Source organism: Trematomus bernacchii, unplaced genomic scaffold (genome assembly GCF_902827165.1).
Source record: "Trematomus bernacchii unplaced genomic scaffold, fTreBer1.1, whole genome shotgun sequence".
Classification (NCBI taxonomy): domain Eukaryota; kingdom Metazoa; phylum Chordata; class Actinopteri; order Perciformes; family Nototheniidae; genus Trematomus; species Trematomus bernacchii.
This window is the reverse complement of record NW_022987714.1, coordinates 9,430,693-9,453,361: the sequence shown is the minus strand read 5'-3', so window position 1 is coordinate 9,453,361 and position 22,669 is coordinate 9,430,693. Positions and strand designations below refer to the sequence as shown.

The window sequence follows — 22,669 nt, the reverse complement described above, 5'->3', positions numbered from 1 at the left end:
AGAGGTGTGGTAGAACCCTATTTTGGCCACACAGTAGGAGAGCCTGGCAGACTACAGAGGGAGAGACCTCAGTGATGAGGTTACCAGGATTAGAGCAAGGGCAACCCCCTGCTGAGTGTGTGGGATAAATGTGTGTATGTGTGTTTGTGGGTGTGTGTCAGTCCATATAAACCCTATTTAACGAGGGAAATGTTGACTGCAGCATGCTCTTTTGCAGGAACTCATGCAGTTGTACGCATCGACACCTGAAGTTGCTTATTAAAAAAGAGCTATCATTTTCCTACCGTTGGCCAGTAACCAGTTCCACTTGACGAGTTGTAGTAGGCCGTACTCAAGGGCAGCTCAACTCAAGGGAGGAGGATTTACTACACTCTTTCCAACCGGGATTTAGCAGCCAGACTGTGGATTATAAAGGTGTGATCACACCTTTGCAAGTGTGTCCTTTGGTCTCAACCACAGATGAAAACGCTGTAGCATTCTTCTCTTCGGTTCATTTAAGTTCACACTGCCCAATTACAAGTGAACCGGGGCTTGTAAACAAAAGTCAGATGGACTCACAAGTAGCTTGTTTATTGGACAGAGTTTTGGCAACCTGTCATCCTGCAAGATTACACATTTTGGCAGCCAAGGAGCAAGGGGGTTTGATTCTAGTTCCTTTAGGTGCAACTAAGAATTTTGGACTGCATCTTGACATCTCTGGTCTTCATAGCAGCTGACTACAGTGATCAGTACAGGCTGTGGTTTGCCCTTGCTTCATTTTGTTATGCTGGCCTTTCCAAGCATGAGTAACTGCTGGCTATCCGATGTCAACATCCGTCTCCTTGTACCCATAAAATAATATGAAACAATTACCAAACAATGAACAACATGTTCATGGGAATGTTCTTTTGGACTGTTTTGTGTACTTAGTTCACATTACATGCCCTGTTCTAAAAAAACTTTACCTCATTTAACTTACCAGGTTTGCATCGAATTGTAAATGTTTCACCTGAACAAACCAACTAAAAGTTGGAAGTGTGCAAGTCAAAGAGGTCCACCCTGAACCGAGAGATGTTTTTCCCAAGAGTTAGATATGTTTGATGACGTGTAAAAGTTTAAATCAGGGCGGTCTTACATACCAACAAACCCACAGTAATAACTCTGAAAGGCTAAAAGACAGAAACCGTGGCTTTCTCAAGTAGACGTAACACCAAATCTGCAAACACCCTAAAAAAGCTTCAGTGGTCAACTGATATCAGTCCACTCTGACACAGTCCAACTGTTCTCTGATCTTAGGTTGGATACCCACAACTACATAGTGCTCTAATATTGTTGGTCTCTATAATGACTCAGCCTAGTCTTGTAGATTCTATGGGTGCTTTTTAATCTACAAACTGAATAAATTGTGGAAGAAAACTGGGAGAGGAGAATGGAAAAGGGTAGAAGATGATGACTAGTCTGATAACTGTAAACAGCTCCTGTTGCCAGGCCCTTGGGTGGGCCACACATTCACTCTCACTTTATCTCATTGACGCACACAGACAGACACACACACACACACACACAATAGTCTGCCCGGTTGAACCTCTGTCCAGTCCTCCTAGAACAAACCATGCCAGGAACTGAAAAGTGAGACAGAGATGGACAGAGAGAAAGGAGAAGGGAGGGTGAAAGGGTGCGGAAAGTCAATACCAAGATAGATAAATCTGGACTTTCGTTGTTCACGTAGGAGAGACAGTCAATTCAGAATGATTTAATAGGAAAATGTGAGAGAATACTATGAGAAAGTCATTTAAAAGTGAGGTGAAAAAGTCAAACTGTTCAGATGACTTTAGGAATTTAGCAAAATAACAGCTGAGAGAAAAAGCAAAGCGAAATAACTTCATTCTGTTAAAGACAGATAAGTGGCAGTGAGAGTAGACCACTAACCAATAGCATCCTGCTGTGGGTTCATTAAGGGTCATGACCCCGACCCTCCCTCCAATTACAATGACATCTCCTCCACAGTTTGGCAACAGCCAAATTACTTGGTCTGCTCTGGCTTGCAGCAGCGTATGTTTGTGTGTGTCTGCATGTCACTCATATTAAATGGCCTATGGTGCACATAAGGGAGATAGAGAAACATCTTTGAACACAGTTTGCAGACAATTGTTTGTGTGCATAGATGTATGTGTACACATGGGGGAATGAATAGCTCTTCGAGTGATGCTTAATTCAGCAAGGATGCTAATAACCTCTCCATCGAAATTCAGGGGTTTACTCCAAAACCAGGAGGTGGTTAAAAAATCTGTTTCTCACATATGACTGTCGGGTTCTTTTTATGCTTTAAATAAACTCTGTATTGGTTTAAATTCAGATTTTGGCTGGAAATATAGGGAATTTAACATATATGTTGTTATCATGTTATGAATGCATGGACTCATATATCCATTTTAAGAAACGATGTGATGTACAGTTATTAGAGATGTCCCGATCCGATCACGTGATCGGGGATCGGAGCCGATCACGTGATTTTCAAAAGATCGGAATCGGGAGAAAAAAAATCGGGGATGGGGAATTTCTTTTTCTTTTTTTCTTTTTTTTTTATCAAATATTTTTATTTTATTTAATGTTACAAAACAAAAATGACCATGTTCACGTCTTAAAGTCATCCTGAGGCCTTAGTTTTGGTTTAAAATTACACAACATCATGTATGTGTTGCTTCTTTTGGGCTTGTTTTCATAGACCTGGTTGCTTATTTCTCTCAAATCTGGCAACAGAGTGGGCGCAGTGTCTAATAGTAGCAGTAAGCTAACAAGAGGCTACGTTCAGCTGGTGACTCGGGAGTCGGGACAGAGAAAATGTCAGGAGTTTGGAAGTATTATAAAATTGAAAGCGAAGGCAGTGTAACAGCCAGATGCAATGTTTGCAAGGCGGAGGTTCCGCGTGGTGGAAAGAACAGAGCTACGTTCAACACGACCAATCTAATACGCCACCTGAGAAACAAACACCAACAACAACACGACGAGTACACAGCGGCCTTTCAGGTAACGGCACTGAAACAACCGACACTTTCAGAGACTTTTAAAAGGAAAGAGAAACTGCCCCAGAACAGTGAAAAGGCCAAAAAAATAACAGCCAAGATAGCTGAATTCATCGCGTTGGATGACCAGCCGTTATCTGTGGTGGAGAACGTGGGGACAATTTAAGGGACTTGAATGCTTTTCTCCTTTTTTTTCTCTTAATGCATTGCATAAAGATCGGATCGGGAAAAATCGGTATCGGCAGATTGTCAAAATCAAATGATCGGAATCGGATCGGGAGCAAAAAAAGGTGATCGGGACATCCCTAACAGTTATAGCCTTACACTGAAACTAAAGCACTTTGAGCTGCACCCAATGCATTAAAAGTGCTATACAAATAAAGCTTATTATCATTATTATTATTATTATTATAACACATCGGAACAGTCCCAAGCAGTGAGGCATTACAAAATTGTGATTGGCATTTTGTATTGGCCAATACCTTACCATGTTTGTGTGTTAGATTTGATATTGGCAGTCACAGAAATTCGGATTGGTTCATCAGTGAGGGCTTTAATACCCCATGTCGAAGTATTTTCAGTCTACCTGATTTTGTTATGATGAATATTATTCTGTTTTTTTTTTTGTATTCATGCAGATCTAGATCCCTCCGCTTCGCATCGGGCTCCTGATCTGCCTGTCGGTGTTCTTTTCCCCATAATGACCGCGTCGCTGCACATTATCCCTTACGTATATGTGGTCAGTACTGTGAGAAAGTAAGTACGTGCTTTGTGGGACAAGGAGCAGGAGCAGTAGGGAGGCAGGTGGGCGAACACTGGCTCTGGTGTCGACTGAAAATACTTTTAAATCTTTAGCAGGGACCCTCTGACATACTAGTACAGGGCAGCCAGTGATACATAAGCAAATACTTCTGCCCGGAGACAAACGGAGGGTGCGAGTAAGGAGAAAATGTGGGTGCGAGTAAGGAGAAAATGTGTGTGTGTGTGTGTGTGTGTGTGTGTGTGTGTGTGTGTGTGTGTGTGTGGTAGTTTTCATGTCTGGGCATGTCTGCTCATAGCCTGCTACTGGAGACATTAGACCCTGGTAACAGAGCTCTCAGGAAAAGATCATCACCATCTAAATACACACCCAGCCACCCACAAAGATGTTAACATCCATCTGGGCTTCAACCGGACACTCCAAGAATAATAACAACAACAATAATAATACGACCGAATCTGTCCATATTAGCAATAATAACAAACAGTGAATCATATTGATTTCAGCCATAGACCCTGACCACTATACCTTAAAGTCAAATCACACCTAAACCTTGCCTGTCTGAACCCCCCACCCCCATAAACAGCTGTTCACTATCATTATCCTCTCCATCTATGTCATTCACCCCCCCAACCCCCACGAAGTACCCCATTTCTCTCTCGTCGACGCATGTAAACAACCCTCACACACCCTCCCCCCAATTTCAAGCATCTTCTCAACCTACCCTGCCCCCTCTCAGCCCCAAACCCAACTATCTAGGCTAACAAACACATACACATGTACACAAACATACACACACACACACACACACACACACACACACACAGTTAGACCATTGCACAAAAACACACACACTCACCCCTACATGAACATGCAACATAAACATCCAGGCATTGCCCCTGCCCCCTCCCTGACTCTGAAGAATGCGGGGACCAGCTGGTGGAGAAAATAAAAAATGAAGAAGCATACCAAAACAGGAAATGCATCAGCAGGGGCCTATCGGAGGGCTTTATCAGGCCAGTGGCAGCCCCGCTGAGAACTTGGGTGGTGCCGCATGGTGATTGGCTGATCAAAGTGGCAGCTGTGTCATTACAGGTCAGGGGTAATCATGAAAGGTTACGAGCATGTGGACATGCACTGTGGTGTGTGTGTGTGTGTGTGTGTGTGTGTGTGTGTGTGTGTGTGTGTGTGTGTGTGTGTGTGTGTGTGTGTGTGTGTGTGTGTGTGTGTTGCTAGGCTATCTTTATACAGGGGGAACCTGGAGGAAATGTGGGAGGAAATGAAGGTGATGAGAGAAGATGCTGCAGAGAGAGATAAGTAAGAATCAATGGAAAACCACAGAAGAAAAAGACTATGCTGAATATGTAGGATGAGAGAAAAAAACCTCCGGATTAAACTGTATTCATACAACTGAAGTGTGGTGTTGGTTAGATGTTACATTTCACTCGATGTCGGTACTGTTCTGCTTTTTAGACATCAGTCTTGCTTGTATCTCTTTTTTTTTTCTTGATATAAATATTTAATAAGCATTTACCGAAGCAATACATCTGCATCACAGTCCTGACATTAGAGCTTGCATCATCCGAACTCAATTGATCCGAGTTGAAAGTCTGAGAAAAAAAACAGACAGCTTCGACTGAAGCCATTAAAAAAAAAGGTTTGCGTGTGAGGTTCCAAACCGGATGGTGAAGACCCTGCTCTGGTCTCTATAATTCATGTTCTGTCTCTACTGAGCTCTAGTGAAAATCTACACACACACACACTCACACATTTTTTCTTGGGAGTGAATTTTCCAAATCAGGAGACACATAGGGAGATGGGGGGCCTTTTAGTGAAGCTTGATTGCCAGGAAAAAGCTTCGCCTTTTATTAGGCTGACCACCAGCATATGTGCGCACACGCATATATATTGTACACACGATAATTAGTGTATCAGCCCATTCCTTCCTTCCGACGATGTATACGCCTAGAATGCTGACAGATACATTACAGTGAAAGTAGGGCTTCATGACTCTTGATAAAATGAGAATCAGGTTTTTCTCACTGAGAACTGATTCTACAGTTTCTCTCCCATTTGAAGAAAGAAGATGTAATTAACACGTTGCATCTGTCATATCACAGGGCCTATATGAGCTCACTGGAGAGAGTACGCTACAGTTTGGGCAGTATCAGATTGGATATTTTCTGCTGGATGTTCTGGTAAAACTTGGCCTTGATAACAATGGATTTTGTGGTAATATTTGAGGTAATTGAGTACGTTTTTTACATTGGATGTTTTTGTTTGCTTTCTGCTTTGAAGAGAAATATGTTGATATGCTGCTACCAAAATGTTAACATTGATACATTAAGGTAAAGAATGATTTTAGAAAAATGCCATTGTTAGCTTTTGCTTCAATAAACACCATTAATATGCCACACAGAGGTTAAACATCTCAGCAAATACAAACGATAGAGAGTTCTATAAATTGATTAAAGATTTGTGTAAGATCAGACATAGAAACCAACATTTAAGTGCACAAAATGTGACCATCTTTTGACAGAGGAATTCTCTGAATCCATGGTCTTCTTGTATGTGTATGTTTTGTTTAAATATTCATATTCAGAGTAGTGAAGATGACCCGACATGCTATTTAATTGACGTATTATACGACAAGGAATCACATAAGGAATGCCCTATGCTATGAAAAATGACTTTTGAGTCTCAGCACCTTGTTATTGTATTCTGATGCTACTGAACAGCAGCTCAACATACAGAAGAAGCATTAACATGTAAGAATTAGTAGTGGAATGGATTGAAATAACAATGTTCATTTGATAAATCTGTGAGACAAACAGAAGAGAAAAAGGAACAGGGGGAGAAATGGCAGAAGTTAAAAATGTTAATTGGCGTGATAAGCAAGGGTGAGGCAGCAAAGGGAAGTGAAGGAAACAGAGCGGCAGACAGACAGACAAGGCTGGGTGAGGAAAGCCTGTGTTTGCGTGACAAGGTGGAAAGGAGGAAGGGGGAGGGAGGAGAGCGGGAGACATCATGATCCAAATAGTTGAAAATAATAAAATTCCACACAGATAAGCAAGATTTCCCCCTTGGCCCAACCCCCTGAATCAGCACCTTCAGCTTCAGAGAGCCGGGGCTTCGCTCAGAGCAGAGAACATGAACACGGAAGGGGGGGGGGGGGGGGGGGGGGGGGGGGTCATGGGGATCCTATCCTGTACCCCTCCCCACCTCCACCCCCCCAACCCAGCCAGATAGGCATACAATCTAACACACAACCCAAGAGGGTCTATTGTTGAGCAACTACGAGTCAATAACAGATAGGCGATAAGAGCGGCTAAAGAGAGAAGCTGTGCAGCAAAACGTTGCCATCTAGTGTCAGTCAAACAGAGGAGAGCCAGATTTGGCCACAGCTTCCCTCTCAATGCAGCTGTTCCCCCAAAAACCCCGCCCCCCCTCCCCTTCTTTTCAGCTGTGTCACAACTCCTCCATGTTTGCCACTCAGGCTCTCCCTCTGTTTGTTTGTCTCTCTCCCTCTCTCACTTCCCGCTCCCTTTCACTTCAAGTGATGCAACAGAAAGCGACAGAAAGAAACACGGGAAATTAGCAATTTGAATGAAGCTACTACTTATTCTACAACTGTTGGTCCAACCCCATATTTTGTTTTGTTTTGTGGTCGGCAGGTCGGGACGTTGCCATGGGGAACCGAGCCTTAGGACTGCTGCGACTGGTACTGCGCTGCCTTCAGGGGCCGGGGCACTGGAGGAACATCTTGACACCTTATTTACTACTTTTGCAAACTTGGTTACCAGGCATACAACCAACAATAGAAAGCCTCTAGTGGCTAAATGCCGTATTTGTGTGATGCTTTCACTGCGAGAAAATGTGCAACTCAAGGAAGTAAATACAACCAATTAAAATGTCCGCATACATTTATATGGACTTCCAGACAAACACACTATTGAAAAAACACCGGACATAATATTAAATAACATTTAAAAAGATAAAGAGTTTAGGATATGTATAAATGGATCTAAGCAGTCCTTAGCACACGATCGTGACTACTATCAAAATAATTACATCATTGGTTTATGTGTGACCACAACTAGCTGTTCACTTCATGAAGGTCGGCATCGTGACAACACCCTGGACCATCTGTGCAACTGCTCTCCATCTGCTGTAAAGTTTACCACTCATCTACTTTCACTGCTTTCGCCCTTACGCAGACTCTCCGCTGACTCTCCGCTGACTCTCCGCTGACTGTATGAAGTGAGCTTTTGTCTACTGATAAACTCTGTGGAATGGAGCTTGTGTGGGATTTGTGTTACCACACCCCACAAAAGCACGGACTGACGACGATGCTCACAGATTCCCAGCGAGGTGTATACAGACTGTCAAACAACGGTTCACGAGTGTTGATTATTCTGCTAAATGGTTGAAAGCATCCAGCAGGTGCCTGGACGTGCCATGCGGTGCTCAACACGCAGAAAACACAAACTGATGCTCCTCCCTTTGAAACTCATCTGAAAACGTCAGAGAAAATGTCTTAAATGCTTTTCTTCACACGGATAACATCAATCAAAAATGATGGGGGAGATTTACTCACCATCTAACAAACTAAATTAGAAAATAAAGTTAAAAATGTTTCCAAATGTAATTAATCTCTTTTAAATTAAATGAAAATTCAACCACATAACTACTCGGAATTAAAAAAAAAAAGTATCAAAGATGTCTCTAAAGAATCTTGTAATGTTAAAACACAACATGTTGTTGGAAGGATAAACTCGCCAGCTGCAAACAATCTGCTGATTAGAGCTTGTAACTTTTATAGCATGCATTTGACATTTACAGCACAATGTGGCACTAAACTGGATCATTCAGAAAAGCTGACACTGGTCAGGCATCCCATTCATATATTCACAGCGTCACCCTCTGGGAGCTTTCAACATGCACTCCGAGCACTCAGCCTGCTCGAGTGCTGCAGCTGGCACCAGCCACCAGAGCTCTCTTGCAAACTAGCTGCCACTCCAAAGAGAGAACATAACCCCCCCCTCTGACCAAAACCCACCACAGCCTTTTTATCTACACGCCATGCAGAGAGGAATTAATAATACATGTTTGACTGACAATCATTTTGCTGAATAATGACTAAAATCCTTTAAAAATGACTATAATTTCAAAGGTTGATTGTTTTATTTTTTCTTTGGTTTACAAAATGTTCAAATGGAAATGGTGGCATTTAGCTGTGAGATGTGCCAAGATAATTTGAATTAGGGTAAACCACAAGGTATGACATGCATTATGAAGATGCAAAAAAGCCTTATTCTAACAGATTTTCTACAAAAATGCAACAGGATTTCATGATAATGAAAGTGATGTAACTGTCTTTGTAAACAGTAGAGTGTTCCTAAAAACCTGAGGAAAATGTTATTACTCAAAAGGCAATGTGAGTCAGAAAATCGAATTACTCCTACTGTACGTGAAGTAATGTCTGTAACGGAGGTAAAAAAGAGCAATGCACATGCACAATTAGATATTCCAACAGCAGCCTTTACAGCATCAAATGAATGGAACAGTATGAGGTGACTGCGAAAATGGGCTAAGCTGTCGGACTCTATACACACACCAGTGCCATTGATGTGCAGCCAGACCTAAAAGCAGTCCTCTAGACTCAAGATTTTCATTTTGTACTGCTGTTTTTGTCACCCAACCACCACTACCCTGTCCCACACTCACACACACACACACACACACATCCTCTTCTCCTCCCCCTGATGCCTTTGCCCCGGCTCTGGACCTCCCTGCTCTGGCATGACTCCATCATGCCCTTAGTCGCCTCCCCTGTGTGAGCCCCTCACACACACACACATACACACACAGTGCACATTTCATACATGCAGACGCTATCTCTCCCCCTGTTACTGGGGTCCCCCCTAAGCCTGAGGAAAATGGCCGTCACGGAACCCCGCTAACGGGAGGCCTCCCCTCAACCACAAACCAAGACTAAGGAATGAGAGAGAGAGAGAGAGAGGGCGCAAACGTAGTACTGCTGCAATGTTAGCGGATGGAGGGAGCAGGGGGAGAGAATGGGGAGAGGGAAGGATGAGGGGAGAATGGGGGGACCGTGGTGTGAGCATCGACCCAAAGAACACTCTCCCACATGTGGAGTCAATTAGGAACAATCTTGTTTTCTACCCACCACTGCAAAAGAAAGGAGGGTTTTCTGGGGCTGTGTGTGTGCGCGCTTGTGTAAATGTGTGTGTGCGTACACAAGAGAGGGAGAGTGAGGTAGGAAAAGAAGTTGAGAGAATGTTTTTACCAAAAATCTGCCAGAGAAATAGGCCGGATATTCGGTTTTATATCAAGCCATTTTAAGCACAAAGAGCCAGCATCTGCCCGCTGTTCCCCGTCAAATGAGCATGACTTCAGAAAACCGCGACGTGATTAGGACTATAGAGCGAATGACACTCAAGGAAAAACATAATTCCGTATGGGGCTGTGCATGCATGAATGACACACACATGTCAGAGTGTGTGTGTGTGTGTGTGTGTGTGTGTGTGTGTGTGTGTGTGTGTGTGTGTGTGTGTGTGCTGTTCTGCATCCTCACACCTATCATCGTCGTGTGCGTCTGGTGAGACTCCCTTGCGGAGTCATCAGCACCACTGATGACTCCGCAAGGAATTCCAGACGCACACAAAATCACAGGCCACTTCCTTGGTGTCAGACAAGAGGAAGTCTCCCCTTTTAAAGATTCATGGCTGCTTCAATGATGTATCCTCTTTCAAATTGTCGTGTTTAGACAATTTTCATTTTTCATCCGTTTCAAGATTGATGGCTCCCAGTCGGGTGGGCGGCGCGGCATAAACAAGCGTCTACACCGCTGTTGATTTATCTGAGCAAGATCAAAACGACAGGCACAAAACAAAGGGCCCTTGCTTTTTACGCTGGCATCAAAGGCGCGTTAAAACAGCGAATTATTTTGACGTTTTAGAGGAAGGTTTGTTAGATTTCAAAGAGTAACATACTTCAAACATTGGCAAGAGGTCCTGGGATTGGGCCTTCCTGACCCAAAGCTTACCTCAAACACAGGTGTGAGGGCAACTGCTGTGATGCAACGAGGAAATCTTGTCTGACATCGGGAGTGTCTTATCAAACACACACACCAAGTGTAGATGATTGCTCACAGAAAGGAGAGCTACACCAGATGATAAACATATCTCAATATTTCCTGTAATAAGTCTGGCATGTAACCAAGGACAACCTTTTAACCTCAGGCCCCTCAGAAACCCAGACTGCAGCTAGAGCAGAGGGCAGCCAGAGTGTGTGAACCCCACAGGAGGAGAGAGATGCGAGGTTAGGCTGCACACTTTGTGAGCATTTACTTTTCATGAGAACATTTGAGATGGCATTCGAGCAAATAAAATGTGTGCCCACTGATGTTTTATTGTTACGTGTCTCTTCATACCTGCATTTGTGTGCGAGTTAGTTTCAGAGCTCACCTTCAAAGGCTGCCAGCCCCTCAGGGCTCTACGGGGGAACATCGACTTACCCATCTCACCTCTCTCACCCGCCAAGTCTCCCTTTAAAAAATAGCCCATGACACAAAAGCTGAAGGCTCAAGGCCTGAAAATGCCCTTTCCCCCCTGGGTGTTGTGTTTAATAATGCAGCCCCCACAATAACACAGAGGTCTGGCTGAGAGAGAAAGAGAGGGAGAGAGACAGAGAGAAAGAAAGAAAGTTATTGTGGCAAGGTCTTCACCTCCCACTGTGTATGGGACAGGAGTCAATGAGCTAATGCTACTCAAACAACACACTAAGCAGAAAACAGTCAGAGTGGGAGGAAGAGAGAGAGTGTGTGTGTGTGTGTGTGTGTGTGTGTGTGTGTGTGTGTGTGTGTGTGTGTGTGTGTGTGTGTGTTCTCACCAGCTGAACGTAGGCTACTTTGTAGTCAGGCTGCTTGATCTTCTGGTTTCGATGATTCCTCTTCTTGTTGGAGCCTGATAAAACGAAGAACAGCAGTTATTGTACTTGTTGGTAAACAGGCATGACTAAGTGTGAGAGTGTGGTTGTGAGACAGCAGACAGTGCGACATAGTGAGGGTGGTGACATTTATGAATATGGTGAGAGTAAAGTTTCGCAACATAACGATATGCCGTTGAGACCATGGAAGTGTTTCATCTTGGAGAAACTTTGCGATACGGCCTATAATGAGGTAACTTGTCCTAAAGCAGGGGTGCCCAACCAGTCGATCGCGATCGACCGGGAGATTCCCAGTCGATCGCGAGATGTGTCTAAAAATAGAACAACAATATTCTGTTTTATCGTTAATGTCCTATAACATAATCTTCCTGTGCCAGAATAATGCACTTGAACGCATCAAAGCTTTGTGATTGGCGTGACCCCATGTGTCGGGGCGTGGCTGGTGGGTAGTGGGCACTATTTCGCTGACGTTGTCCGTGTCAAGAGGAGTGACAGTCCGCACACACACAAGACCGCAATTATGGCAGAAGCAAAAAAGCCCAAAATATATAATTTTCACTCCGAGTGGGAGGATGATTATTTTTTTATCTATTCCAATTCAAAGTCCATCCGTCTCATCTGCAATGCGAGCGTGGCTTTATCGAAGAAGGGTAATTTAGGAGCGGCATTTCAAAACAGTGCACAAACGCTACGAGACGGAATTCCCTCCTAATTCTGCCCTACGCTCCCAAAAGGTGAGGGACCTGAAAGGACAGCTAAATGCACAGCAGTCCATTTTCACCAGGCCCAACAACAAGAGCAAGGCTGCTACCATAACATCTTATCGTGTCAGTCACGTTCTTGCGAAACACATGAAGTCTTTCAAAGACGGCGAAGTTGTGAAAGAAGCATTCCTGGAGGCTGCCGACGCGCTTTTTGGGGACAGTAAAAATAACAGTAGCATTTCAACAGGTTTTTGATATAATAAAAACTCAAGTTAGATACCGTTATTAATCATCTGTAAGTTTTAGTTTGTTTGAACTTATTCATTATAATTATTGTACAAAATGGTATAAGAATGCAAACTTAAATTGATTATAGTCTATTATCAATTCAGGTTAAGAAACTAGTGTTGCTTGCATCCTATTTTAAAGGCATTTCTTTTTATACTCTACTAAAATGCAACAAAGAAAGGGTTTGATTCTATTCATTTAGTCTTTTTTATTGCACTTTGGCAGCAGATTCCGGTGTAGCTTCAGATCTGAGTTGTCTTACGAGTAAGCCTAATTTATACTTTTGTAGCAACACTACTTTTATATAATGGCAAAGAAAGGGTTCAGTGTCTTTTCTTTTTTTCCTGTGTCATATGTGGCAGCACTGTTCAATGTTTCTTGAAAACATGACCCACTGTAGTTTGTGACGTGTGGATAAACTCCAACTCTGTATCAACAACACTGTTGTGTAACTTCAGTTAAAGGGGACCTATCATGCAAAATGCACTTTTGTATGTCTTTTATACATGAATACGTGTCCCCGGTGTTCCAGGGAACTCTCCAAGTGTCAGAAAACACAACCCTCTCTATTTTCCTCCATACCCAAATCTCTAAAAAAGGGGCTGCAACGGATCTGATACAGACTGATCCAGATTTGAACACTTCTATGTCGTCACAGAAGTGGCGCTACGGCTATTGGGCCAACTCTCAACCTATCAGGGGAATGTGGGGTTGGGCCACGGCCGGCCATTGCCGCTCGAAAGTGCTGGAGACGCTGTAGTACATATGCCAGGCCTGTAAGTTGCGCTGTAGTCTGCCACAAAAGCAGCGAAGAAGACTTCCCGCCTATAGTTACCATGGTTACCCTTCTGTTTATTCTCCGCTGTGGCTTTTTTTCTCCCTCCCCGAGGCAAGCGTTTGCTCCCGCTGCTTTAATTCAATGCAATCCCTCCCCGTCGAGGCAAGCACTGTAATTCTCTCCGGTTAGTCCACCAGCAGATGACAACGAGGGGACCGTGCGGCAGAGTTTCAGTTTCAGTTTCTTTCGCCGGTCAAGATGTCCGTTAAAGTTGAAATCTTCCGGACAAAATTAGAAAAGTGCCGGTCAAAGGTCTTCTTTGTTATTTATTGAGCTTTAAAACAAATGAATAACGACTCTATATAATAAAACACGGAGGACGGAGATCTTTTTTTCTCCCCCTCTTGACTTCATCAGAGCACGGCTCCCCTCTCCTGCAGGGGGGCGTGGTCAGCTGCAGCTCACAGAGATCAGACCCGTAGACAGCAAACAGCACATAGAGCGAAATGAGGCATGGCTAAAATGCATGATCTGTTTGGTACTGTATTTTGAAAACAGAAACGTATAAATATACCTTATATAGGTATGGCCCTACAATATATCATTTAAATATAGCATGATAGGTCCACTTTAAATACTTGTATGTGTGTAGATTAGAAAGAGGTAAGATAAAGGATCTGCAGTATTTTATGAAGTATTAATCGTACAAAGGTCAGTTTTATACAAGTGTGTATTTACCTGGTAGTAGGCTGTCAGTAATGGCTACGCCTCTCTATTTGGACTGGTAGATCTCGGCAGACTGGCAACTTTAAAAGTAGCTCTCGGTTCAAAAAAGGTTGGGCACCCCTGTCCTAAAGAGTCTTGGTGGACAATGTAGCAAAAAGATGAGCATGATTTCTTCAAAGTTTTTGCTATAATGTATTGAGTATGTTAATTGAAGAGGTATTCCATTCACTGGAAGAGACAATGCATTTTTGTAATAATATGAAGTCTAATGTAATGATAATCATTATCAGAGCCACAACAATTAGTGGATTTTTAAATGAAATGGCAACAATTTCAGAATACATTTTTTCAAGCAAAAATGCAAAACATTTAATCATTCCAGCATTACAAATGTAGATTTGTAGATCTTTAGTCTTTGTCCTAACATTGAGTTTTTGATTGTTGGTTAAACAGTTGACATTTAATAGCATCACCTAGGATTTCAAGTCATAATAATGGACATTTGTCATTTTTTTTTTGTAATATTAAGACCAAATGTATAATGTTGAGGGATAATGATGAATTAGAATGAAAATCAGAATGATTAATAGTAAATGATTGTCGGATTTCATTCCGCACCGAGGTGAAAGTTAGCAAAATTACCAAGGCACTCCTTACATATATTAACCTGTAAAGCAATTTTATGTTTCATCCTTATCTGAATAACAAATATTATACCATATTTTTTTTCCAGGGAATAATCTGTGTGTATGTGTAGTAAAGCAGAGCTGTTGACATTTGAGGTCAGTTTAACCTCTTCCCCATCTGAAGATGATGAGGACATCAACCTCTCTGCTGTCGGACCTCTCCAAGCCTGGAGGACAGGGGACTCTGAGAGCTGCTCAGTGCGTGTGCAGTCTGGCTTCCAATAAATACATTAAAATTATATAACTAAATCTAGCGGCACTTCACAATGTTATCTCAATCTTTACGCTAGGACAAAAACACTACTATGAATTGCAGATAATAACCACAGCATCATGTTTCATCTCGGCTTTAAACCCTAATCTCAATGAGACCCTGGTGGTCAAGTCAACAGGCCCTCTGAGTAACTGCCATTGCCGTGGGAACGGTTTATGACATGAAAAACATTCCGCTGTAATGAGTCACTTGTGTGTGTCTGTATGTCTATGTGTGTGTGTGTGCTTCCATCTGTGTGCGTTGTATGTGTAGCTAGTAATCACTAGCCAGGCAGCCTACTGCTAAGGGAAAGCCCTGAGCAGGGTTTTAAAACACCCCCCCCACGCCCCCCTGGCTAACTGGAGGCCCCTGTGTGGGTGGGAGACAGAGGTAACGAAGAGTGTTTGCCTCTGTGTGTGGTGTATGTGTCTTTGCTGAGGAAATCCACTGGGAAATGCTAGAACCGGTGAAAGGACACACACACACACACACACACACACACACACACACACACACACACACACACACACACACACACACACACACACACACACACACACACACACACACACACACACACACACACACCCACACACACACACACACACACACACACACACACACACACACACACACACACACACACACACACACACACACACACACACACACACACACACACACACACACACCACACACACACACACACACACACACACACACACACACACACACACACACACACACACACACACACACACACACACACACACACACACACACACACACACACACACACACACACACACACACACACACACACACACACACAGTGTTTCTCTTAATTCTCGTAGCCCTTTCCTAACACATACGGACACACAGACAGAGCTTTCATGCAACACTCGCAAACGTAAGCACAATTTCTCCCACTTTGAGATTGCGGTTTGGCAGTCAGCTATCACGTTACAAATCCCAGGCCAGAGGGGTAACCATGGCAACTCGTTCCAAAATACCCTTGCCGCCCATGGAGGAAAGAAAGGGTCGTTTGCGCCCCTCGCTTTCCTCAGCCTCTTGCCGTCTTTACGCTGCCAATGGAGTGGAACCCCTGACGCAGACAGGGATACCTTCTCTGACGCACCTCGGGATCAACGGGGGCCCTGAGCCGCCCTTTCTTCTCCGTCCCCCCACAGTTCACTGCTTTCCTTCCACCCACCCTCCCGAGGGGCTTTCCTTTTCCTCTAGCTTTTAATGACACAACCCTAATAAACAGCGTTAATGGATCCTCCAAAATGTAGGCTAGGCTAAGCTAGACGCCTCTCCCCTCTTCTCCTTCCCAGGCTCTCCTCCAGAGGTAGAGGGGGCTCCTCGTGGCCCTTAAGGCCGGCATGGAGAGAGCGCGTGCCTCCTTTTTTCAGCACATCCATCAGTGTCTCTCCAACTTTAAGCCACCCATATGTCCTCTACTTATGTTGTTCCATGAACTTGCAAATTCCTTGATTTGTAGGGAGCCCCCAAATCAGTCGATGCTAACTCAGTTACCTCCCCTAATAAAAAGTCAAGAGGATTATTAAGTCAATGATATAACACTGTGGGCTCTATGAACATCCTTGACAAGGGGCAGAGGGTTGGGATGACTGCGGAGAAGATGGGGCACTTAGGGCCCCGAAGCTGCAAGTTTGTAAGTGAATAGTATGTGTTTGTGCGGAGGGAGCGTGGGGTGTCCTGGGACAGCTGGAGGCTGGAATGCTGCAGCAGCAGATTGTCAGATAAGCAGCTGTGTGTGTTAGGGGGAAAGGAGAGCCAGGCACGCTAACCACTACCGCAACTAGCCGCTGGAAAACACTCCCGCTGTTGCATGTCAACGGGAAAATGTCTACATCGAGATCTGGAACTGCTAATCCCGGATAACCACCCAAAGACAGAATTAATAAGACTTTATGCTTGCCAAGAAAGAATTACATTTCTGTGAATCCAATAACCAACATTTCATTAACAAACTTGTCGACTGATACAAAAATGGGATGGACATAACCGCAATGATCACAGCGAAAATAACCCAGTGTAAGAAAAAGTTTTTAGAGAGTACTTGTTCATGGACAAGTGAGTTCGGTAATTTACTTGTCCGAATACATTTTTCACTTGTCCGGGCCACTGGAATCTTCTTCTTCACCATCGTATTTTACATTTTCCCACGGTTTTACGACACCGCTAACGTAAGTGAGCGGTAAGATTTTACTGCATCACACATAGGGTTGGGTTCTTATTATACATCCATGGTTGGGTATCGTTTGGATTTTAACGATTCCGGTTATGCTTTTCGATTCCGGTTATTTTCGGTTCTCGATTCCGGTTCTTTGAGAGGGTAAAAATAAGTCCCATGCCAATTTCACTGGGAGAAAAATATATTTATGAAAACATTAAGTCAAATCTGTATTCCTATTTACGAATCACTTCATACCGTTTCATTTTGTTACGGTTATTGAATAAAATGATATAAAAAGAATCTCTGCATTGTTTAGTTAGTCCTAAGTGGTGCAGTTTGAGAATGTACAACTGGCCCAGTCTCCTCTGATGTTACACTGGAACCTGTCTGTGAGACAGAGTCCAACCACACAGTCTGTACAACACATGTCCTGCAACACATATGCTACAGCTGCCCAGCTGCTCACTGTTTGTAAAAGGAAATAAATAGTATTTTCATTTCAATAATGTACTTTCTATACCCTGCTTCATAAACAATACTGACATCCCTGTGCTCCTCCGAGTCTGGGGACACAGACAGGGAGGCTGGTTCACTTCATAAAAGAAATGGCGGTCAATATTAACAACATAGGAGCTAAAACGCTTAATAACCTTCATTACGTGTTAGAGAAAGAGCATAAGAAAGTTTGTGGATCCGCTGTGTGTGTGGGGGGGGGGGGGGGGGGGGGAAGAGAGAGAGAGAGAGAGAGAGAGAGAGAGAGAGAGAGAGAGAGCTGCACCGATCAGCTGGTCCGGAGCATGGAGAGAGAGAGCTGCGGTCCGCGGGGACACGGACAATTTGCGAATGAGTTCTGCCTTTTGTAAGCTGAATTTATCAATAATTATGGGCAAAAACGTCACTTGTCCGCCGGACAAGTCAATGGAAAGATGTACTTGTCCGATATTATAAATAACACGTCCCGGACGATCGGGCGTGTGCTTTTTCGCACACTGTAACCATACTATTATTTATATATTTTCATCTGAACAAAAGAAATATCATGAAGCTTAAATGTTTTCCACAAGATTTACAAACTAATAACTAAATTGTTCAAAAGAGTCAAGTCTTGCAATTTTGACATTTACTTTTTTTTCTGTGAACATTTTGTATCTGGAATCCATGGTAACATGAATTGTAGCTACTTCACAAAGCCATCTTTCCCACCTACATTATAAGTAGAGATGGAGCTGTAAAAAGTGCTGAATTGCCTCTTAATTCAAAGCATATTTGTACTGTTGTGTTCTATTGAGTAGGCTTCTATATCACTGTATTGTATAAAACATTTTCATATCACAGTAAAACACAGTATGATGAATATGTAAATGTATGGAGAATAATAACTTATTGCATGAAGCTGAAGTCACTTATTTTTAACAAGTCATCAAATTACCTTTTAAAATACTTTACAGCGAAGAGGCAGAGTTTGACAAATAGTGAAAAACTAAGATGGTGTGTGTGTGTGTGTGTGTGTGTGTGTGTGTGTGTGTGTGTGTGTGTGTGCGTGTGTGTCTGTGTGCGCGCGTGTGTGTCTGTGTGCATGTGTGTGTGTACCATTTGTTCAGTTACTTACAACAGCTGCAGTAAAACTTTAGGATTTTAATTCAGATGAAATGTTTGTGGCTTGGTATTGCATTCCATAAATCAAGTGTTTTCATCACCGCCTTAACACTCTCTCCGAACAGTTGGAAGAACTCCATGTCTTTACATAGATGTACAGTCATGCTTTGTGTTATGTTCTTCAATTGCTAGCTTTTTGCGTCATAATTTTAGTGCCTGTGGCTATAAAGTCTGCATTGTGGGTTTTTTTCTATTCTCCGAGGCTCCTTGTACTCAGTCCACTTACCGTAAATAAAATGAGTTCCATACTGGAAACAATAATAAAGCTAAATCCATAACATACCACAGACCTATACTGGGCCCGAGAGAAACAAAACTATAATGCTGCATACAATTTCTCTTACAGGAATAATATGGTATTGAATTGTGGGAATTGAACTAACTTAAAATGTCCTTATAATTTCTGTGTGTGTATCGATATTTTACAGAGAAATCTACAATTATCTGGAAATGTGCTTTGGTAACTGTCACTCATGAATATATTATCTTAATGTTATCTGAGGTTGAAGTTATGAACGTCATCTGAAACCAACCTGGGGACAGCCAAAGCCAATTTGGAAAGACGCAAGGATAATTAGACCCGACCCAGAATGCATTTGACCCTGACACACCCAAACAGAAAGAAACACCAAACCTAGCAGCAGCATGAAGCTCCCACAACTATGGAGCAGTCGCTGTCCAAAAAAGGAGCAATACGTAATCTATCCTGCAAACCAACTCATTTAGAAAAATAAATAGAGATTCTCCTGTGATAATGACGCAAGAGCAAGTCAACTTCGATCCATTCTATCAGTTAGTTTATGAGAAATACAAATATCTCATGAGGTAGTGTCAATAACTCCAAGTTGTGTAAATAATACAGCTCCCTGAATGTTTTTGAACACACTTACCAAACTGTATCCTGGTGCGAACTACTCCAACAGGGACATTATAGATGTTCTCCAGGTAGTTCTTTATGTCATACTTGGTCATTCTGTCGCAAAGGGAAAGAAAATAGGAAAATGGGGAGAAAGGGGGGAGAACAGGGTGTTAAACAAGGCTTTCAGCATCAGAGGTTACAGTCAAGCACTTGCAGGGTTACATGCAATCAGTGTCCATCATATAACATTAAGTTCACTTAATTGACACAGACAAAAAAAGATACAGCTTATTTCCACACTGCATTCCCATAAACTCTGCTGTTATCTTACCTACTGTAACTGACAGGACACTCATCTAAACCCATATTCAGCTTTTATTCCCTGGCCCATAAAGTGGAGAGAAGAGAAATGTGAGTGTCAGTGTTCATCCAATTAGATGTCTGCATGTATTGATCGCGCCCGGTGAAACCCTACACAGGAAGCGAGCCTGGCACCAACTGATCCGGTGGGCCAGCTCAGCTGAAGATAGCCCACTTGGCAGCATTTGGAACGGAATGCTCCGACCAGAGGAAGAAAGGCTTTTAACTGCTAATCAATCTAGCCAATCGGATTAGCCTGGTAGAGAGCACTTCCCAAACGCCTCTGACAAAGTGCTTAATAGCGACGTTGTGGTCTGACATGAGTGCCTCGGATATGGCATATTCTATCACCTCATATGTTTTTCTGATAGCACCGGATAATATAATATTCCTTATTTTCAGAGAAAACAACACAATACCTTGAGCTGCTGTTACAATATTAGGCAAACAATTGCATGAGAAAATCCCATCTGTGAACACAAAGACTCTTTGTACATAAGAATAATGTAATATATGTTTCCATGCAGTGCAAACAAATGCCTTTTCCTCTATAATACGCTACATTTTGGCAAAGCTAGCAGTGAAGTAGCATAGATTCCTTCAATGTGACATGCTCAATTGTGTTTATCAAGAAAGGTAAGCCCGTTTATGATACTTCAGTAACTATTTCCACATTTGGATCAATCTTTACCGAATTAGGATGGTTTGATGGGCTGACTCTTGAGTATTATGATTTTCTATCAAACACCAACTTCAGGAAGCTAACTTACTTACACTACCCGAGTTCTCGCTCTCAGACCCAGTACTGGTCCATGAGCACTGGGATTGTTAGGGTGAAGGAGTTGCTGCATCAGTATGCAAAGAAAGATGTAAACGTTTTAAGGCCCTTTTAAGCCAATTGTTCCTCCTTTACCCAGCCGAGAGGAGAGACATTTGTTTCTCATGTGACATGCATCTTTCTGCTCCATTTCCACCCACCTCCCCCATAACCCCAATCTCACAGTGTGTGTTCTGAAGGGCAGTGAAGCGTAGCGGCCTGACCGGGGGTACTTGAGATCAAGAGACGCAGAAAGAGAGAGTGATAGTGTTGAGAGACCGGTTTTCCTAGAAAGCAGGGGGGGGGGAGCTGGAAATAAGGAAAGTGGCTCGGGGACTGCGAGGTCTCGTCCGGATCATTTAGCAGACGGACACTGATCCTGATTAATGGCGAATCTAAATCCTTCTGCCTTTACCACTCAAATGATCCAGTCACCACAGATATAGAGGGGCATAAGACACCGCACAAGCATGGTCATGTCTGATACTCTGCACTAATGTTTATTCTGTCAGCTATGTTGTTTGTTTTAGTCTAGGTCCTGTATCTAATGTATATATGTATATATATATATATATATATATATATATATATATATATATATATATATATATATATACACACACAGTATGATTATATATTTAGTCTTTTTGTCAAGTTTTAGTTAACCTAAGGTAATTCAGTGTTTTAAAACTATTTTAGTATAGTCAATGAAAATTGCTGACATTTTCATCATCAGATTATAATAAACATTTTACTCAATCTAGTCTAGCCAAAATATAACCTTGTTTCTTCCTCCCTAGCCCTGTTGTTGTTATTGTTTACTTTAACTTGACTTGGTTTCTTGGTTTATTCTGCTGGTCGTAGTCCTGATAGAACTGCTGCATTGAAGAAAGAAAAAAAAATGATATTATATTTAGTCTCCTCTTATATGTGATGGAAAATGAAAGATCATTATGGTGATGTTTTTATTTTTAAACTACACTTAAATATGTCTATTTTTAGTCAATACCGCATGTATAAACTGTCACTGTTGGTGCTTGTCTCGTTATATTCTTTAAAAAGGTTATGGCGAACTTGCATATACAAATATGTTTAAATGATATATCTGAGTATATACAGTATATATCTAGGTGACACAAAGATAAAACAATGAGAAAAATGAAAACCAATAACTCACATAAAAGTAATGATATACATCATTATGTATCTTTATCAGTAATCAATACCCGTAGTGACCTAAATAGAAAATGTACCACAAAAAATACTAGACACTGGATTTACAGGAGTTACAGTAGAAAGCTGTTTTTCTCTGACCTGAGTCAATACATGACATTTCAGCAAAACTGGAATCAAGTCTGAGAGGAAGCCTTGGGCTGAAAGCTGAGGAGAAAATGTCAAGTTAAGTGTACATAAACAAGGCTAAACTTAGACAAAGGCGTGGTGTCTTCCATGGTGATGCAGGCAGCATCTGATCATCATCCCAGTATAAACACCCATCTGACTCCACAAGCTAACCTTTCACACCTCTGTCCCGCAGGAAGAATGAAAACCTGCCTCCAGCAACTGCCAGGGCGAAAGGCATCGTTCCTCAGCAACTGGTATATAT

General features: G+C 42.5%; 1 protein-coding gene across 1 annotated transcript in view; it reads right to left on the bottom strand.

Moving 5' to 3' along the window:
• mrpl23 (mitochondrial ribosomal protein L23) overlaps nucleotides 1-22,669 on the bottom strand; it is a 37,940-nt gene that overhangs the window by 6,030 nt on the left and 9,241 nt on the right. The window contains exons 3-4 of the mRNA XM_034141808.1: nucleotides 19,918-20,000; nucleotides 11,677-11,750 (exon numbers count right to left, since the gene is read on the bottom strand). Of these exons, the coding sequence (XP_033997699.1) occupies nucleotides 11,677-11,750; nucleotides 19,918-20,000 (157 nt within the window). The remainder of the gene's footprint in view (nucleotides 1-11,676; nucleotides 11,751-19,917; nucleotides 20,001-22,669) is intronic.